This window comes from Podarcis tiliguerta, assembly GCF_965153285.1.
Source record: "Podarcis tiliguerta genome assembly, chromosome: 17".
Lineage (NCBI taxonomy): Eukaryota > Metazoa > Chordata > Lepidosauria > Squamata > Lacertidae > Podarcis > Podarcis tiliguerta.
In genome coordinates, this window is record NC_139550.1 from 970,927 (window position 1) to 990,493 (window position 19,567).

At 46.0% G+C, this 19,567-nt stretch overlaps 2 protein-coding genes across 2 annotated transcripts; one reads left to right on the forward strand and one right to left on the reverse strand.

Moving 5' to 3' along the window:
* Positions 1–19: 19 nt before the first annotated feature.
* On the reverse strand, positions 20–5,048 carry LOC310667752 (V-set domain-containing T-cell activation inhibitor 1-like). The gene is made up of 4 exons (XM_083420673.1): positions 4,638–5,048; positions 3,470–3,877; positions 2,151–2,435; positions 20–340 (listed from the first exon to the last, which is right to left on the reverse strand). The coding sequence occupies exons 1-4, from the start codon at positions 4,696–4,698 to the stop codon at positions 306–308; spliced, it is 789 nt and encodes a 262-aa protein (XP_083276799.1). The 5' UTR covers positions 4,699–5,048; the 3' UTR covers positions 20–305.
* A 2,420-nt stretch (positions 5,049–7,468) lies between these two features.
* Positions 7,469–18,910, forward strand: TRIM45 (tripartite motif containing 45). Its single transcript, XM_083420089.1, has 7 exons — positions 7,469–7,756; positions 9,478–9,965; positions 11,256–11,989; positions 13,409–13,538; positions 16,423–16,537; positions 16,987–17,113; positions 18,634–18,910. Exons 2-7 carry the CDS (start codon positions 9,481–9,483, stop codon positions 18,783–18,785), a joined length of 1,743 nt encoding a protein of 580 aa, XP_083276215.1. The 5' UTR covers positions 7,469–7,756; positions 9,478–9,480; the 3' UTR covers positions 18,786–18,910.
* The last annotated feature ends 657 nt before the right edge of the window (positions 18,911–19,567 follow it).

Here is a 19,567-nt window from a genome sequence, read left to right on the forward strand (position 1 = left end):
AGACAGAATTCTTTCCTGTACTTCATTCACTTTATTGTTCAGAGGTTTTGAAGGCTCTTTCTGTGCCTAAGAATATAGAATGTGAACTTGGCCATCTCATGTGATTTGTTGCCCTGTTTGAAGTATGCAGGTCGAGTAGCAGCATGAAAACAGCCGAATTCCCATAGACATTTTTACTGTCCTATTGTCTAGTCTAGTTCTCCTCTTCTTTCTGCTGCATCCGAGAACTGTGCAAAGCTGAAGAATTCATCTGTTGAAAGCAGGAAGGGCTTCTCTTTGCAAGTAGTTTGCGACCAGCTAACATTCTAATAGTGATTGTACATATTATGGTATTTCCTCTCTGGAAAAAAAGAGAAAAAAGGAAGTGTTGTGCAAGCTATCCCTCAAACGGTGCATTCCTATATATATATATATATATATATATGCAGAAGCCCCATTGAGTTCAATGGGGCTTACTCCCAAGTAAGTGAATATAAAAATGTAGCCAGCTAGCCAGCATTAGATTTTGACTACTCCACCCTCTCTCATATAATTAATTCATACTACAGGCAAGGAGATACAAATAAACTGTAAAGGGCTGTAATGTAGGCAATTTCCGATTCACTTGGTGTCCCAAAAGCACATTTCTTATACAGGAGCATGACAGTGGGTTGCGCTCCAGCCCAGAATAGGCTGCATCAGTAGCAACTATCATAATTAAACAACTTGCTTTACTGCTGACATCTTCCTTTTTGTGAAAGAGTTGGGAAGAAAGATTGGACCCGTTGTAAATTTAAGTGGGTTGGGGTCAAAAATGAATCCGTTTTTGAAAAGGCTGAAATAGTAGCTTGTGTCAGGCAGGGCAAGCACTGTAGAATCATGCATAATCTTATTTATGTATTTTAAAACATCGTTACCTTAAAGATGCATTTCAGGCATTCTTACTGAAAACTGCATCCCAACGCATTCAATAAAATCACCTTCTAAATATAGGTTTATAATTTAGTACTAATCTGCATTAAAGAAAGAGAGGGCAATTTGTGCCTTGATATTTTTGGCATCCTTACATCTTTTAGGCAAGTATGAGGGAAATGTAGTAGGCTGTTGCTTCTGATTTATGAACAGCCTCATGGGCGTAGCCAAGGGAGACAGGGAGGGGCAGCTGCCCCCCCCCAATCAATAAAAATACATAGCAAACAGGTTCTGCCCCTAACAAAAGGCCTCCCCCGAAAAAAAAATCTGGCTATACCCTTGAGCAGCCTCATAATAATGATGATATACAGATGTTCTTCTGCACTACTAGAGAACTAGAATTATAATTTACCTGTGAAGTGCCCAATAATTTGATAGGCAAGCCCTCTCCTCTTCCATGGGAAGATGTGTGACCAGAGAGATACTCACACAGAGCTGGTCTGCATTAGAGAAGCGCTTCCCTCTTGTCCTGCTCTATCCCTCAAAATGCAAACAATTTACTGAAGGGCTCTAGTCCCTGCATGTTCCCGAAAAGAAGGGTATAATGCAAGAAAGGAATGCTCTACTGCAAGCAAACTGAGTTTTAAGGATCTAAGTATTCGGCTAGATGGTGTTCGCTAACACGATCCAGAAGGAAGGCTGGCATGTATTAAGAAGCACAATATAAAGGAAACCCAAAAGAAATTTGTATTCTGACAAGTGTGTCAATAATTAATTAATTAATTAATTAATACTCTGCCCATCTGGCTGGGTTTCCCCAGCCACTCTGAGTGGCTCCCATCATCATCATCATCATCATCATAGTAGTAATAAAGTGATAAAACATCAGACATTAAAAACTTCCCTAAACAGGTCTGCCTTCAGATGTCTTCTAAAAGTCAGATTGTTGTTTATTTCCTTGCCATCTGATGGGAGGGCGTTCTACAGGGTGGCTGCCACTGCTCAGAAGGCCTTCTCGGTGGTGGCACCCGCCTTGTGGAACGCCCTCCCATCAGATACCAAGGAAATAAACAACTATATGACTTTCAGAAGACACCTGAAGGCAGCCCTGTCAAACCCGCTCAGAGTATGAAGCCCAGGTCTCCTGTTATCCTGCACCTTTCCCATTAGATCAAGAGGCCTTCATTTGTCCTGGAGAAGGTAGGTATCAGACCTTCAAGGTCCAAGGGGAGAGCAGCAGACAGCAACAGATCACTAACTTGGGACTTTGTGGATGGATCGAACAGGCCTGTTGAGCACGTCGTCTTCTTCAATATGGCAAGTGTAGATCTCGTGGAGCAACACAGGGTAGTGCAGGATGGATACCACCCTGTGGGACCCATCCTGCTTCTCCTCCAGGATGTCTGATTTGGCGTAGCTGGAAATGTCCTCTTCCTTTCGGTTCCGCCAAGTTACCTTTGGCATGTGATACCAGCCAGCGGAGATGCACTTGGCCACAAGTGTGTCGTTGACGGTGCTGAACTGCACCTGTGGCTCTTCAGCATCTAATTGTTATGGAAGGAAAAACAAAACAATTAGTGACTTAGCTAATTGCAGCTTGGTTAGTAATTGTTCTGGGGTCTCTGAAGAAAGAGGCAATTTTGGAAAGAAAAAAATCTTGTTAGAACGACTGTTTCCTTAAGATTAACGTACAGAAAACCAGCTCCGTGACCCTACCCTAATCTTAAATTCCAAGTTTCTGAAGGAGAAAAATAAGAGAACTTACACGAGTCTAGACTATGGGAGGGGATAAATTTTAACAGTTTTTATTCAGGCATATGCCATTTTGTAAAACCCATCCTGAAACTGCGTCATTCACTCTTGCAGCCCAGTTCTACTCAGCATCTATATTCATGATCTTATCTTTTACTCTGTCCATTTTCACTTCTGCTTCTCTGAAATTTAGACTATTTATCCCCCTGTTCTTTTGTGGATGGCCAGGGTTGTGGGCCACCTCATGAGAAGAGAAGACTCACTGGAAAAGACCCTGATGTTGGGAAAGATGGAGGGCACAAGGAGAAGGGGACGACAGAGGACGAGATGGTTAGACAGTGTTCTCGAAGCTACGGACATGAGTTTGACCAAACTGCGGGAGGCAGTGGAAGACAGGAGTGCCTGGCGTGCTCTGGTCCAGGGGGTCACGAAGAGTCAGACACAACTGAACGACTAAACAACAACAGGGTTGTGGGGGTTTTTTTGGTGACCTATCCCCAAATCATCTCCTTTTATCCCTTACTCTACCCAATCCACATTCAACTCAATCTTTTGTCTTCTTTCCTCACACAGCCACCCAACATACCACCATTGTAAAATATTTAAACGGTGGCTATACCCAGCCCTAGTGTGGCTGCTATTGACTGCTTCCAAGTGATGGAGAAATCTGCTAACCAAAGGCCACTGTGTACTGGATTTCCTCAAACCTGGAGTCAGTCTTTAAGAGGGACTTTATGCAGCACTCTCTGCGATAATAGAGATATCAGACATACACACCTTCCTATTTTCACCTGTGCAAGATTAAAATGTATTTAAATGTTCTTACCTTGCACAAGGAGCTTCACTTTCCTTTGCCCCCTGCCATGTGAATTGTATGCCTTACATATGTATATTGCCTCATCAGAAAACTGGACTTGCTCCAACATGAGTGCCAGGCTGCCATCGGCAATCTCCTCCTCATCTACCCAGACTCTCCCCTCATATAGCGAATTCCGCTCCTCCAGCTGTTCCTGGTTGTTGCTAAAGCTGTATATCAGCTTTGGGTAAAACTGGTAAAAGTCGTGGAGCCCCACAAAAAATTTGTAAAATTCTTTATCTTCCACTTCATGTTCTTCCTTAATATCTTCCCTCTCCCACGTAAATGTCAAGCCATCGATGCCGTCCACAAAGGAGAACTGGCAGGGCAGAGAAATATTGTCGAAGGGACGTACTTTGAATTCCGTCATTATTGCATCTATGGAATGGAACAGTTAGTACTCTGCTAGCTCAAAGGCTCTGCTGATGAAATCCGTCCATCCATCCATCAATTAATCGATCAATCAATCAAGCTTTCGGGATTGTTCTAAGAATTACATCAACTTAACATGTGGAGCATTCTGAATATTTAACACACACGAAAACACCCTATATGAATGCTAAATCTTGTTACTGTGCCTAGTCCTGTAACTAAACCCTTGCCTTCCTAATTTAGCTCTCCTGCTTTCTGAACAGTGAACCAAAAGAACATGCTGCCCATTTAACCAAACTCATTTTCCCACTTGCACTCAAGCTTAGAATGAGTAACACATTGTTGTCCCAATATTTGATCTCTTGCCTTCAATGACTAAAATTACTAGAAGTTTTTTTTAAAGGATGTAAGTGCTTTACATTCACTAGTATTTTAGCTGGTAGAATTGTGGTGAGGTTTTTTTAAAATCTTCTTTTTAAATAAACATATTAGCATGATGCTGTAGTCAAAGTTCCATGCTCAGGGTAGATATATTTCTTGGTGTGTGCCGCAATTGTGGTTAAGTGAGATTCGTTTAAAGAAAATTAAGTAAATACTTAAATGGCAAAAGGCCAGAAACTGTTATAACCCAAGAAAGACACTTGCAGCTCTCAAAAGCTTGAAAGCACATAAATGTGAAGCTTCAACTCCTCTCCAAAAGGCAACATTTCATTCCACACTGACCACAGACATTCCACTTGTCTTCCTGACATTTTGAGCCACTTACCAACGTGATACATCAGCAACGTGAGCAGGAAGGGAGAGATGAGGTTCAAAAGGGAAGCCATCCTTCCACAAAGCGGGAGATGCACAGCTTTGGATCGGGCTTCCTGCGACCCCTTCCAAGCTCCAGGGCTCCACGCAGGCGGGTGCCACCTGCCACCGGAAAACGACTTCTCAGCCAGCGACTGCTCCTAACAACTGCACCACTCAGCTTCTTTGCCTCTGTGCTCATCCAGCACCATGTGTCTTAATTCCAGGGGGAGAACTAATGAGCTTACAGTACACATCACAGGAGCAGAACTCAGGTGGAGGAGTTTTTCCCCCTTCCTATTTCAGTTCATGCACATTCTTACATTGATTACTTTGGTCTAACTCTGTTGGCCTTTAAAACAGGTAAGGAGTGGTGTCTCCTTGGTTTTCCTCCTTGACTTTGTCCTGAAAAGAGTGTTCGTAACCACATGGTAATAATAATAATTAATAATAATAATAATAATTTATTTATACCCCACCCATCTGGCTGAGTTTTCCCAGCCACTCTGGGTGGCTCCCAAAAGAATATTAAAAACAGAACAAAACATCAAACATAAAAAACTTCCCTAAACAGGGCTGCCTTCAGATGTCTTCTGAAAGTCAGATAGTTGTTTATTTCCTTGACATCTGATGGGAGGGCGTTCCAAAGGGTGGGCACCACTACTGAGAAGGCCCTCTGCCTGGTTCCCAATGCAAATTAACTGTTAGGTATGGGTGGGGGCAATTTCCCACCCACCCCTATCTTCCTGGTCAGTTGGCAACAATATGTTAACTTTGCCCTGCGGCGCATAAGGCATAAGGAAGATAAAAGGTAAAGTCGTGGCCGACTCGGGGGTTGGGGCACTCATTTTGCTTTACTGACCGAGGGAGCCGGCGTACAGCTTCCGGGTCATGTGGCCAGCAGGACTAAGCCGCTTCTAGCGAACCAGAGCAGCGCACGGAAACACCGTTTACCTTCCCGCCGGAGTGGTACCTATTTGTCTACTTGCACTTGGACATGCTTTCAAACTGCTAGGTTGGCAGGAGCAGGGACCGAGCAACGGGAGCTCACTCCGTCACGGGGATTTGAACCGCCGACCTTCTGATCAGCAAGTCCTAGGCTCTGTGGTTTAACCCACAGCGCCACCCACGTCCCTATAAGGAAGATAGCCATGGATAAAATCTAAATGCTTTCTGAACTGGGAAAAGGGTGGGGAGGGAGGTGCCAAACCCTGTCCCTTAAGTTGTCAGTTAAAAAATAAATCACCCAACCAATCCAAACTATTTTCCTACCCACAGTAGGAAAAATAAGCAGCCTGCATTTTTTCCTGCAAGTGAGGAAGCAGGTGGACAGCAGTGGTTTTGACTGGAAACGTGGCCCATGACTAAAAAGTTAGGTGTCTCCTCCACCCCTAAGTGCTGTATATTTGGATTAAAAGTTGAAAGGCTGCATTAAAATAGAAATTTCCACCAACACTTGGAGATACTTATTGTGCACCCGACCACCATGTCTAGTTTAACCCTCTGTTTGTTCCCTTTGCAAAGCCCAACATGAAAAATTATAGCTACTTCTGACAGGAACACTTGCATTCTGTGCATGGGCAGAGGAACCACAGTCCCATTAAGTTCTTTTCTGCAGAAAGCAGCAACACCAAAGTTACTCTATCTGCCAGCTTCCCTGGACAAATGAGCCCGTATCCGGTGCCCAAATGTGCTGAAGCACCAAGGCGATTTCAGGAGCGGATGATGCAGAATTAGGAAAATGGGGAAGCAGTTTGGCGAAAGTGTTAGTAAAAGGCATAGATAAATGAGATTGAATTTTCATTGGACAGGAAGATCATTCATTCATTCATTCATTCAATGTATGACCTCCCTTTCTGCATAGAGCACTAATAACAGTTAAAATTAGGAAATAGAAGAGTGTTTAAAAGAGCACAATTCAAAGTGTTGGTGGTGACCTTAAGAGCCCTAAACGGCCTCAGCCCAGTAGACCTGAAGGCGCATCTCCACCGCCATCGTTCAGCCTGGACACTGAGGTCCAGCTCGGAGAGCCTTCTGGTGATTCCCTCTCTGCAAGAAATGAAGCTACAGGGAACCAGGCAGAGGGCCTTCTCGGTAGTGGCGCCCACCCTGTGGAACGCCCTCCCATCAGATGTCAAGGAAATAAACAACTATAATAAAGTGGTCCCTTGGGTTACAGACGCTTCAGGTTACAGACGCTTCAGGTTACAAATTCAGGTTAAGCATGGACCTCCGGAACGAATTAAGTACAGTGGTACTTTAGGTTAAGAACTTAATTCTTTCTGGAGGTCCGTACTTAACCTGAAACTGTTCTAAACCTGAAGCACCACTTTAGCTAATGGGGCCTCCCGCTGCTGCCGCGCCGCTGGAGCACGATTTCTGTTCTCATCCTGAAGCAAAATTCTTAACCCGAGGTACTATTTCTGGGTTAGCGGAGTCTGTAACCTGAAGCGTCTGTAACCCAAAGTACCACTGTATCTGACTTTTAGAAGACATCTGCAGGCAGTCATGTTTAGGGAAGTTTTTAATGTTTGATCTTTTATCCTGCTTTTAATATCCTGTTGGAAGCCGCTCTGAGTGGCTGGGGAGGCCAGACCAGATGGGCAGGGTAATTATTATTATTATTGTTGTTATTATTTTATTTTATTATTATTAGATAGATTAGGCTCCCGAAAGCAGGTTCCAGCCGTTCAGCCTTGCTTCGCCCACCCAGTCTTTGTGTAACCTGATGCGCCCCAGCGGAGAACTGCTGGCGACGCGCCTTCTCGCCCGTAGCCCTCCACTAAATCCCAGCCCCCGCCCCAGTTCTCCTCCCCAGCCAGCCATGTGCTGCGTCGCTGGCGCCGCCACCCTCTCCCACAGTCTCCAGAGATCTCCAGAGATCCCCAGATCGCGTTGCCAAGGCGCGCCCCGCCGTGCGTAAAGCAGAGCGCAGCTGCTCCAGCCCCGCGCGCTCCGTGCGTAACCAAGTGAACGGTTTCTCTTTCTAGGGGAGGGAAGCAAGGAAGGAAGGAAGGAAAGGAAGGAAAGGAAAGGAAAAGGGGCAGCTGACGGGCCTGAAAGCTCTCCGAGAAGCCCACGCCACTTTCCGAGGTAAGGGGGGTGGAGGAACAACTCCAGGGGGGAGCGAAGCGGAGAGAGACTCCGCCTCGAGAATCTGTTCTCTTGGCGCACTTGGCGACACCCAAGGAATGGGGAACGGTGGAAACGAAATGGCTCGCTTACGGGCGAGGGAGAAGCGAAATGCCACTCTATTTCGGGCGGAGAGGAGGGGAGCCAAAGGCTAATTCGCTCCCCCCGGGAGAGGGCAGGGGCCGGACCTGCCTTGCCTCGGTTGAGGAGGAGATCGGCCCTCGCTGACTTTGTCCAGGGTCAGGAATGGAGTCCTCTGTGCCCTCAGGTCTCCTGCAATTGAAAGGACAGATCACAGTTGGAGACAGGGCCGGGAAAAGGGAGTGTGGCCCAAGCCATCTCGCAAATTCTGCTCTGTGCGCTTATGAAATGGTCAAAATAAAGCAAAGACGAGGCTTTGTGGCTTCTTAAGGACAGCATGGCATGAGTGTTCGTGGGCTAGAGCCCATTCTAAGTGAGAGACAGTTTGGCCAACTCATGGCTTTCCCTTTGGGATAAGAGACTCGATCCCTTCTGACTCCCAGTGCAACCAAAGCTCTTGTGACATAAGGGGGCAATTAGTTTTGTTCAAGGCTGTCTTCAGATTTGCATAATTATTATAACACACACACACCGTGACATACACCCAGCTTTATTCTGAGCACAAATACGTCAATATGAACTTAGCGCAGCAAGAACATTTCTGGAGCGGTTCGAATACTGTTAGAGAGTTATAGAATCTGCTGTTGCTGTAGAGACGGATATAGGAGAGACATGTTTTGTTGCAGCTGGGGCAGATGCAACATGGCATTTCTCTCTCTCTTTGTGCTTCTCCCAAGCACTCACTCCTCCTCTGGTCACCACTATGGATACGCAATCTGACTATCTGTCTCAAGGCACTGAGGTTGTCTGCAAGGGATTTCCATACGGCAGGGTTCATGTCGCATTTGCTGACATCTTCGTAACACGGCAATTGGTCTGCCATCAGGCCTGGTGCCTGAAGCCAGCTTTTTCATTAATATTTTGGGTGAAGCATAAAAGGTAAAGGGACCTCTGACCTTTAGGTCCAGTCGTGGCCGACTCTGGGGTTGTGGCGCTCATCTCCCTCTATAGGCTGAGGGAGCCGGTGTACAGCTTCCGGGTCATGTGGCCAGCAGGACTGAGCCGCTTCTGGTGAACCAGAGCAGCGCACGGAAATGCCGTTTACCTTCCCGCCACAGCGGTACCTATTTATCTACTTGCACTTTGACTTGCTTTCGAATGCTAGGTTGGCAGGAGCAGGGACCGAGCAATGGGAGCTCAGCCCATCGTGGGGATTCAAACCACTGACCTTCTGATTGGCAAGTCCTAGGCTCTGCGGTTTAACCCACAGCACCATGCCTTGCTGTAAATAGAGTGAAATAACCTGGGACTTTGAGGCTTCTTCCTTTTGTAGGGTGGGGGAATACTTTATTTGTATTTCCTCCTCTTTTTAAAGAGCAATAGTGATTTTCTGATTGTATTGTGTATTAATTCCTATTATTATAGGAGTATTGGGTGGTTGTTTTTTATTTTTATCATCTATTTTGTGGTTTTATATCTTGATTTTATTCTGTGAACCGCCCTGAGACCCCCGGGTACAGGGTGGTATATAAATTCAATAACTAATACTAAAAATAGTACTAACAATTGTTATTAAAAAGTTATTGTTCTTTGTTTTCCAGGAGATGTCGAACACTCAGGGGTTACAAGAGGAGCCGACTAGCATGCGCAAAGCCCTTCCTGAGGCAAAGGAATGTTCCAGAAGCAAGTGCCCCCTTTGCGCTCAGCTCTTCTCTGCCCCTAAAATACTGCCTTGTTTACACACCTTCTGCACAGCTTGCCTAGAGCAGTTGGAGCCCTTTTCGGACCTGGGTTTGCCAGGCGAAGACTCGGACTCTAGTTCAGAAGGGCCTTGTCTCCAGAGCTGCCGGCAGCTGCCATCGCCGCTGCTCAGCCTCCTCTGTCCCGTCTGTGATGCTGAGGTAGATTTGCCACCAGGAGGGATCAAAGACCTGACCACCGATCACATGGCTCTGAAAGAGGTGCTGTTGGAGACCTTGCAGGGCGAAGGCCTTGGCTTAGCATGTGACCTCTGCGCGGATGGAGAAGCTGTGAAGCACTGCCAGGCCTGCCGGGTCAGCCTTTGCCAGTTTTGCTGCCAAGCTCACAAGTACGTGTGTCCTGCCCAGACAGTGCTATAGAGTTGTTGTTGTTTAGTCATTTAGTCATGTCCGCCTCTTCGTGACCCCATGGACCAGAGCACGCCAGGCCCTCCTGTCTTCCACTGCCTCCCTCATGCTGGTAGCTTTGAGAACACTGTCCCACCATCTTGTCCTCCATCGTCCCCTTCTCCTTGTGCCCTCCATCTTTCCCAACATCAGGGTCTTTTCCAGGGAGTCTTCTCTTACTATAGAGTTACCTTACATAATTTTGTGGTACCTTCCTGCCTTTTATGCCCATTTAACAACCACATTAAATAACATTCAGGAGACTTGGACAGTCCCCCCCCCTTTTATCCTTTAAACTGAGCAACAGAATTGGAAGGCAGTGAAAAGGCTACAGATAGTGGGGTAGAGGCTGCCTGACCCTTTGCTCCCTGCCATTTCTCTACTTCAGCTGCTTTCACACCTGCAGGTAAAATAATATACAGTGGTACTTCGGATTACATACACTTCAGGTTACATACACTTCAGGTTACAGACCCCGCTAACCCAGAAATAGTACCTCGGGTTAAGAATTTTGCTTCAGGATGAGAACAGAAATTGTGCGGCGGCAGCAGGAGGCCCCATTAGCTAAAGTGGTGCTTCAGGTTAAGAACAGTTTCAGGGTAAGAACGGACCTCCAGAACGAATTAAGTACTTAACCCGAGGTAGCACTGTAGTATCCTTTTTTCTTTTATACTGCAGATGCAGTTTAAGGCTTTCAAGGTCACCACCAACACTTTGAATTGTGCTCGGAAACGTACTGAGTGCCACTGTAGGTCTTTCAGGACCAGTGTTATGTGGTCCCGGCAGCCGCTCCCAGTCACCAGTCTGGCAGTCGCATTCTGGATTAGTTGTACTTCCTAAGTCACCTTCAAAGGTAGTCCCATGTGGAGAATGTTGCAGTAGTCCAAGCAGGAGATAACTAGAGCATATACCACTCTGGCGAGACAGTCGCGGGCAGGGAGGGTCTCAGCCTGTCTACCAGATGGAGCTGGTAGACAGCTGTCCTGTACACAGAACTGACCTGCGCCTCCATGGACAGCTGTGAGTCCCAGGCTGCACACCTGGTCCTTCAGGGCCACAGTTACCCCACTCAGGACCAGGGAGTCCTCCACACCTGCCTGCCCCCTGCCCCCCAAAACAGTAATCAGGATTACTGTCCCAGTGTGTGTGAGTAGGAATGGTTTTTCTTGTGCTTTGCGGATGTTGTTTTCTGGGATGCATAGACGGCTGAACTTTGCACCTTACTCTTCTAGGCGGCAGAAGAAAACCGCTGCCCACCCTGTGGTGGAGCTGCAGGACTTGAAGGGCTTCACCCACATTGAGAAGCCCATCCAGTGCCTCTTGCACCCTTCAGAGGAGCTGACGCTCTTCTGTGAGCAGTGTGACACGTCTGTGTGCCAGGAATGTGTGGTGGGTTCACACCGGCAGCATCCCTACAATTTCACCAGCAACGTTATCCACAAGCACGGAGACTCTATTCGGGAGCTCTTGAAGATCACGCAGCTGAATATGAGGACTCTGGAAGGTGCCCTCAGCCGTATTGAAGAGGTGGGCAGTGCCCTTACCACCCACGTGGAAGCCGTGGCTCGAGAGATCTGCGCTTTTGCAGACGGCTACGTGAAAGCCGTTGAAGAGCACCGAGACCGGCTGCTCAAGTTTCTGAACGAACTGAAGGTCCAAAGGGAGAGCCTCTTGCATTTGCAGAAAGCCCAGCTGCTCCAGCTGCTCCTGGATATGCAGACAGGAGTGGAATTCACTGAGCACCTGCTCACCAATGGCTCGGACCTTGAGATCCTCCTGACCAAAGGGGTGGTGGAGAACCGGCTGAGCAAGCTCACCAGCGTGGACTGCAATATCCACCCTCTTGCGGACGACAGAATCCACTTCTCTCCTCAAAAGAAGGCCGGCGTATACCATGGCTATGAAATCTTTGGGGCTGTTCTCAACAAAGCATCTCATCCAGCCAAGTGTGTCCTGCAAGGAGCAGGTAAGGGGATGGTTTGTAGCAGCATAAAAACATCATAAGATGCTCCACATCCAATTGTGGAGCAGAGCACAGCCATCATGGCTAGTAGCCATCAATAGTGCTTTCCTCCATGAATTTGTCTAATCCTCTTTTAAAGACATCCTAACTGGTGGCTTGGGACGTGGGTGGCCCTGTGGGTTAAACCACAGAGCCTAGGACTTGCCGATCAGAAGGTCGGCGGTTCAAATCCCCGCAATGACGGGGTGAGCTCCCGTTGCTCGGTCCCTACTCCTGCCAACCTAGCAGGTCGAAAGCACGTCAAAGTGCAAATAGATAAATAGGTACCACTCCAGCGGGAAGGTAAACGGCGTTTCCGTGCGCTGCTCTGGTCTGCCAGAAGTGGCTTAATCATGCTGGCCACATGACCTGGAAGCTATATGCCGGCCAATAAAGCGAGATGAGCGCCGCAACCCCAGAGTCGGTCACGACTGGACCTGATGGTCAGGGGTCCCTTGACCTTTACCTTTAACTGGTGGCTACCACTGCCACTGTAGGGAGGCTGTTAACCTGAGAATGTCTTTCTTTTTTTAATAATATTTTTTATTAGTTTTCAATTACAACAATCCAATAATAGCCTCATTATAACAAGGCCAAATTATAATACAATTAATAACGCCAATCATTGAGATGCCAAATTATACAACTTAGGTGCTCCCCCCGCATGCTAGAATTAATGGTTTGATGATTTTCTTTATTTCTGCGTTCCAAGATCTTATAAATTTCAATCACGCTCCAGTCCAAATCCCAATCCCTTATATCGCAGCTGCAGTTTTAGTGACTTCCATTTGTGGCTAAATATCTCTGTTTGGTTTTTTGTCGTTAAAATACACTGCAGACATCTGATCTCCCTGGAGACGAAGAGATGTGACGATAGACTGCTCTGCCTCATTTATTTTTTTTTAGCAAATGTTTTGTGCCGCTGGAGAAGTGGTAATTCTGTACTGATTTGTTTTGGATGTTTTTATGTGATGCCAATAAAAGGTTTGATGTATGATGTATTGACACGTTGAATGATTTCTACGCTGACAGCTGAAGCATTCAAACGCTCTCCTTCCTGTGTGTAGCAATTATTCTGTCCATAGTGTTTCTTCCTGTCCTTGTAATATATTATATCTATATTTTGTCAGCTGTTGCTGTTCTCCAGGATGCCTTGGGCGGTGCTAGTGTCCCATTGTTGTTTCAGAAGATCTCTAACCTGAGAATGTCTTTACACATGTCTGTTTAAATGCAGGATTGTAGCTCAGTTTGCATACAGAGAACAACACCTGAAGTTCAGTGCCGGAAGCCTTGGACAGTCGTGAGGAAGAAAGGGCAGAGTCCTTTAAGGGAGGACAAGACTCTTCACATTTTCTTCCCAATTGCTCTGCTCTGCTTTTCCAGATCTCGGCATCACTCATCAGAACGAGCCAGCCGGCTTCACTCTGGTCTGCAAGGATTCTTCCGATGAGCAGATGGACAGAGGAGGGGAGCCCATCCGGGTGTCCATTTTCCATAAAGACAGGAAGGATTGGTTGGTAGCTATTCTGCAAAGTGTTGTCCGTTTCGGTCTCTTTCACGTTTCCTTTTAAGAGTCCCTCCTCCGCAAGCACATTCATGGGCACGGAAAGGGTAAGGAGGTGAATTGCCAGAATCAGAACAGTGGCGGAAGAATCGTACCTGAGAGCACAGGTGAAGGGATGCGTGCGGATTCGCGGCAGCCTGCGTTAATTTAGGAGTATACGGGCACTTGAATAGTGAATAAATGGGAAGACATGCGCATCAGTCAATGAGGAGTGACTTGCATCTGCTGGTTGTAGCAGGTGAAGATATTCATTTGCACAGTGGCAACTGGAACACCTGAAAACTAGGAAGATGGGATATGTAGATACCTTTGCTCAGTGCTTTTTTTCTTAAAACAATGTTTAGGGGCACTCTCATTTTCCTACTCATATTGAAATACTGCCCCTCAATGAGACCAAACTTATATTCACAAAATGATTAGGAGCATGCGTCCCCCCCAGAAAAAAAACACTGCCTTTGCCCCATTTTAGCCTCTCTTGCCTATTTTATTTCACTTTAAATATGTTGTAAACTGCCTCAAGATCCTGGTTAATAATAATAATAATGATAATAATAATAATAATAATAATAATAATAATAATAATAATAATTTATTATTAAGGCATAAAGACTCCAAATCAATAGATATTAGGCATTTTCCTTCTGTCTTTCCAAAAGGAATCCTTTGCTGGTGGCAGGCATGTTTGCCTCCTTCCGTGAGTCGCCCTCTGATAGTAGCTGCTCATGTGAGTAAACCAGTCCTAGGCATTGCCATGGGTTGAGGTAAGCTGGCTGTGATCAGCAGCTCCCTGAGTCTCAAAGAGCTGGATGACAACCTTAAAATTGGATTAATTTAGCAAGTCCAGTTTCTGATGGAAACACCCCATTGTGAGACTTACTAATTTAAGGCTTTCATCAATTCAATCTATTTCTATCACATCTTTCAACCAAAGTATCCAAATAGGTCCATCAGACCTTTTAGTACAACAGCAAGACAGAGAACTGTGGCCCAAATACAAAAAGTTCCCATATATTCAGAAGTATAAAGTGTTCCTCTAGTATATTTTAAAAGCCCCTAAGATTATATCAACTTTGCTGGACTCTGGAGTTGCTTTATACTTTGTTCTTCAGTCTATTAATTCCCAAGCATGCCATGCCTTTGATGAGCTGGATTCTAAATGTGTTTAACATTCCAGTAGGGTAATTCATTGCAGATATGCAAAAAGAAAACTTGTTGTTTCACAGCTTGTTCAAAGCTGGTTTCTGAGTTCAGGTTTACAGAGCTGTGTTTTTGTGTCTAAGGAATTTGCAGTCATTTAAAGTTCCTGAAGAAGGAATCTTGTGCTTTGACATGCATAGAGAAGCAACCATAAGTACCCCTTTGTCCCAACTACCACACGGTGCCAAATTCCTGTAAATCAGTATTGGGGACTGGGGACTTGGTTAAAATATTCACCCAGGGCAGATAGGAAAGGAGCACTGAATCCTTTCCTGGTACAGTGGTACCTTGGTTCTCAAATGCTTTGGTACTCAAACGCCGAAAACCCAGAAGTAAGTGTTCTGGTTTTCGAATGTTTTTTGGAAGCTGAATGTCAGATGTGGTTGTCAGCTATTGTTTCCAGGGCACCAGCACCAATCAGAAGCTGTGCCTTGGTTTTTGAACATTTCAGAAGTCAAACGGACTTCCGGAATGGATTAAGTTCAGCGCTTTTGTTTTTGCTACTTATTTTGCGTTTTTGTTTTTGAGGCTTTTTCGGTTAATTTGTTTTTGTGACTGTGTGGATAATTATCATCTACAATTATCATCTTATTTAATTTATAGTATAGTATAGTACATTGATGATTGCTTTCATTTTATGGATCAATGGTCTCATTAGATAATAAAATTTCATGTTAAATTGCTGTTTTAGGGGTTGTTTTCAAAAGTCTGGAACGGATTAATCTGTTTTGCATTCCTTTCTATAGGAAAGCATGCCTTGGTTTTGGAACACTTTGGTTTTGGAATGGACTTCCTGAACAGATTAAGTTTGAGAACCAAGGTACCAATGTAGTTTTGTTGTTTTCCCCCATCCAAAACTGCCTTTCCTCAACTGGCTTTCTCATAGCATTGACTGCTTCTTTATCTTGAAGAAAACAGGTGTGGAGATTTGTCTAGTGATGGGAAGAATGTTCCCCAGTCACCAGTAAAGGTAAAAGAACCCCTGACCATTAGGTCCAGTCGTGACTGACTCTGGGGTTGCGGCGCTCATCTCGCTCTATAGGCTGAGGGAGCCGGCGTACAGCTTCCGGATCATGTGGCCAGCAGGACTAAGCCGCTTCTGGCGAACCAGAGCAGCGCACGGAAACGCCGTTTACCTTCCCACCAGAGCGGTACCTATTTATCTACTTGCACTTCGACGTGCTTTCGAACTGCTAGGTTGGCAGGAGCAGGGACCAAGCAACGGGAGCTCACCCCGTCATTGCGGGGATTCGAACCATTGACCTTCTGATTGGCAAGCCCTAGGCTCTTGGTTTAACCCACAGCGCCACCCGCGTCCCTCCAGTCACCAGTAGTATACTTCAAATCCAGTCTTCATTTCTGCTTTATAGCAATGACCTGATTCTGACACATAGGTCTACCACCATCACATCCAGATTGACTCTTCAGGTCCTGAAGTTGAAAAGAAGTTCATCAGTGGTTCAAAAATACCAGTTGTGAGATATCCTTGTTTCTATTAAGCAACTCGCTACTTGAGACCTCTTAAAATAAAGAATCACCAACTTCATCCGTCACTGGATCAAAGTCTCTATACAAACGTTTTCTTTTTTCCCCATGCCAAGTAATTATTTTTCTTTCCTCTCTGTCTTAAACCCAGTGTCATCAAGGCCAGCGTAACTGACAACCAAGATGGGACATACCATATTTCTTACATCCCTGAGGAACCGGGCAAGTACAAGGTCTGCGTCTTTGTCAGAGGTCAACATGTACAGGTAACACTTTCTGCTAGCTTTTGTGGGGGTGGCTAATTTTGGAGAGTCAACCAAAAATGGGCAGACCTATGGCAAGAGCTGCCGATCAGAAGGTCGGTGGTTTGAATCCCCGCGACGGGGTGAGCTCCCGTTGCTCAGTCCCTGCTGCTGCAACCTTTGATGTTGTATTATCCTCTAGTATGACATGCATAGGGATACGGGTGGCGCTGTGGGTTAAACCACAGAGCCTAGGACTTGCCAATCAGAAGGTTGGTGGTTCGAACCCCCACGACGGGGTGAGCTCCCGTTGCCCGGTCCCAGCTCCTGCCAACCTAGCAGTTCGAAAGCACATCAAGTGCAAGCGAGATGAGCGCCGCAACCCCAGAGTCGGCCACGACTGGACCTAATGGTCAGGGGTCTCTTTACCTATGACATGCCAATCTGTCCCTTTGGCAACTTGTTCTCTGCAGGGCTCCCCCTTCACCACGATTGTAAAGAACAAGTTCCGCCCCCACCGAGGCGTCTTCCACTGCTGCACCTTCTGCTCTAGTGGGGGGCAGAAGGCTGCTCAATGCGCTTGTGCAGGAGTCATGCCTGGTAAGTCACCCCTTTCCCATAAGCTACTGGGACAGGCACAGTTCTCTCTTTCTCTCTCTCTCTCTCTCTCTCTCTCTCTCTCCAGGGAACTTTTAACGGTCTACAGCCGTGGTTCCCAACCTTTTTTGGGACATGCCCCACCTAAGCATCTCTAAAATCCTGGTGCCCCCCCCCTAATATGTAATTCTTATTATTCAAAAAGTGAACTCCTATTCACATGGAGGAAGCCTAAAAGGCCATTCACTGTTAATAACTCATTCTCAAATTGCCCGCTGTAAAAATCAAATTGCCCCCCCTGTGGGGCATGTGCCCCACGTTGGGAACCACGGGTCTTATTCGATTTGTACAGCCATCAGGCTTTGCACATCGCGGAAGTTAAAATTATCATGCAGACAAAGGATATATAATTTATTTCAATTCATCCGTCTTATCCTAGAATAATTTTAACAATGCAATCCTGTGTGTGTGTGTACTCAGAAGTAAGTTCCACTGTGTTTACCGGGGTTTACTCCTAAGGAAGCATGTCAGGATCAAATGGCCTTTGGAGTGTTTCAAACACTTGACATGTGCAGGAGCTAGGTTGGTCTTGTTATGCTGGCGGAGTGGCTTACTTGAGCCGGTTGAAAGCAGCAGTGACACTCGAATCAGGGATTCCTGAGTCGCACCTCAGCCCGTTAGCCGCCTCCCTACACAGGATGCAAAAATGTCTCCAGCAAAATGGCCATAAGTGTAATAGCGCAGATGAAAGATTCCAGCCACCGTCATTATAAAACAGACATCCAAGCTGGTAGATGGAAGGCAAAAGCTATTTTTACAGTCATAACCTGGAACATAATTTTTTTTGTTTGTTTCCTGATTTATCTTCATCTGTGTACAAGGTTGAATGTAGTCTTATCTCCTCTGTTGATAAATGACCTAAGGTCAGTGGTTCTCAAACTTTTTCCTCTGGGTCACACTTTCTGAATAAAAAATTTATTGCACCACATTGAATAGTTTATTGATAAGAAATACATTGCGGGGGGGGGGGGGGACAACTCCAAGCAGTGCTTGGTTTGTGATATAGAGCACAACAACTTTATGGGACACCCAGAAAGTAAAAACAACGCAGCTAAAGAACTTGAATCATTCCCAAAATATAATTATAAACAATCCTCTTACTATGTGCCTACATTTCCCATCATCCCTGACCACTGGTCCTGTTAGCTAGGAATGATGGGAATTGTAGTCCGAAACATCTGGAGGGCGGAGTTTGCCTGCCTCAGCATGCAGACAAGATCAGTGAGAGACTTATATTAAGTCTAGTTTGAGACAAACAAATTCTCATCTCCCCTCCAGCAGAAAGAAGCCTTTCTCTTTTCTAATTGCCCTTGAATCTTCCTGCCACGCTTGCCATCCTCTTCTGCCATGCCAGTGTGCAGCACACCACACCTGTGGAGAACCGCTGCCCAAAGTGCAGGAAATGGCGAGTTTACTTGGAGAGCCTTTCTAGCCAGTAAAACAGTTTCTTTTCCAATGGGCAGGTGGCTATCAGGGCTGTGGTCACGGACACAAGGGCCACCCTGGCGCTCCTCACTGGTCCTGCTGTGGCAGCGTAGCTGAAGTCTCCGAGTGCTCCATTGTGCCGTCTGGCGAGACCTTGGGAAGGAGCCCACTCAGGACCGTGGTGCTCTGAAGGGACGTCTGGCAAGGCAGCAAGGCTGCAGCCCACAAGGAGTTACTCAGCCGCACCAGTGGCCAGAGAATCTCCTGCACTGAGAAGATGAAACATGTCAAAATAAAAAAGTGCCTTCTATCCCACCTTTGCGCTTTTTGTGAGAATTTATATGTGTGTGATTGGGGCAAGCTCTGGGAAATGTATACAGTGGTACCTCGGGTTAAGAACTTAATTTGTTCTGGAGGTCCGTTCTTAACCTGAAACTGTTCTTAACCTGAACACCACTTTAGCTAATGGGGCCTCCTGCTGCCGCCGCCGCGCGATTTCTGTTCTCATCCTGAAGCAAAGTTTTTAACTCGAGGTACTATTTCTGAGTTAGCGGAGTCTGTAACCTGAAGCGTCTGTAACCCGAGGTACCACTGTAATTGACTTCTGCTCAGTTACTTAAAAAAATTAGCTCAGTTGTTGGAATTATGCCAGGAAGTGCAAAATCCAGTTAAAGGTTTGTGTGTTTTCAAAAGCATCATTACACCCAAGGTCAAATATGATGTGTGCCGAATGCTTTCACGCTACAAAATGAAGTTGGCAGGATCCTCCCTCTTCCTACCACAAAGCTAGATTGGCCTCTTATTGGTCGTTCTCCAACCGTTTAAAGGAGAAGGACACACTTAAAGTCTTCCTTTTGCTATCTGGCTCTTACTACTTGATATCCAACCCAAATCCTGTCCGTACTAACTTGAAACTTGAAAGGTTGCATAGGACGGCAACCTGAATTTACATGCCTTTTCCCAGGTAGTTCT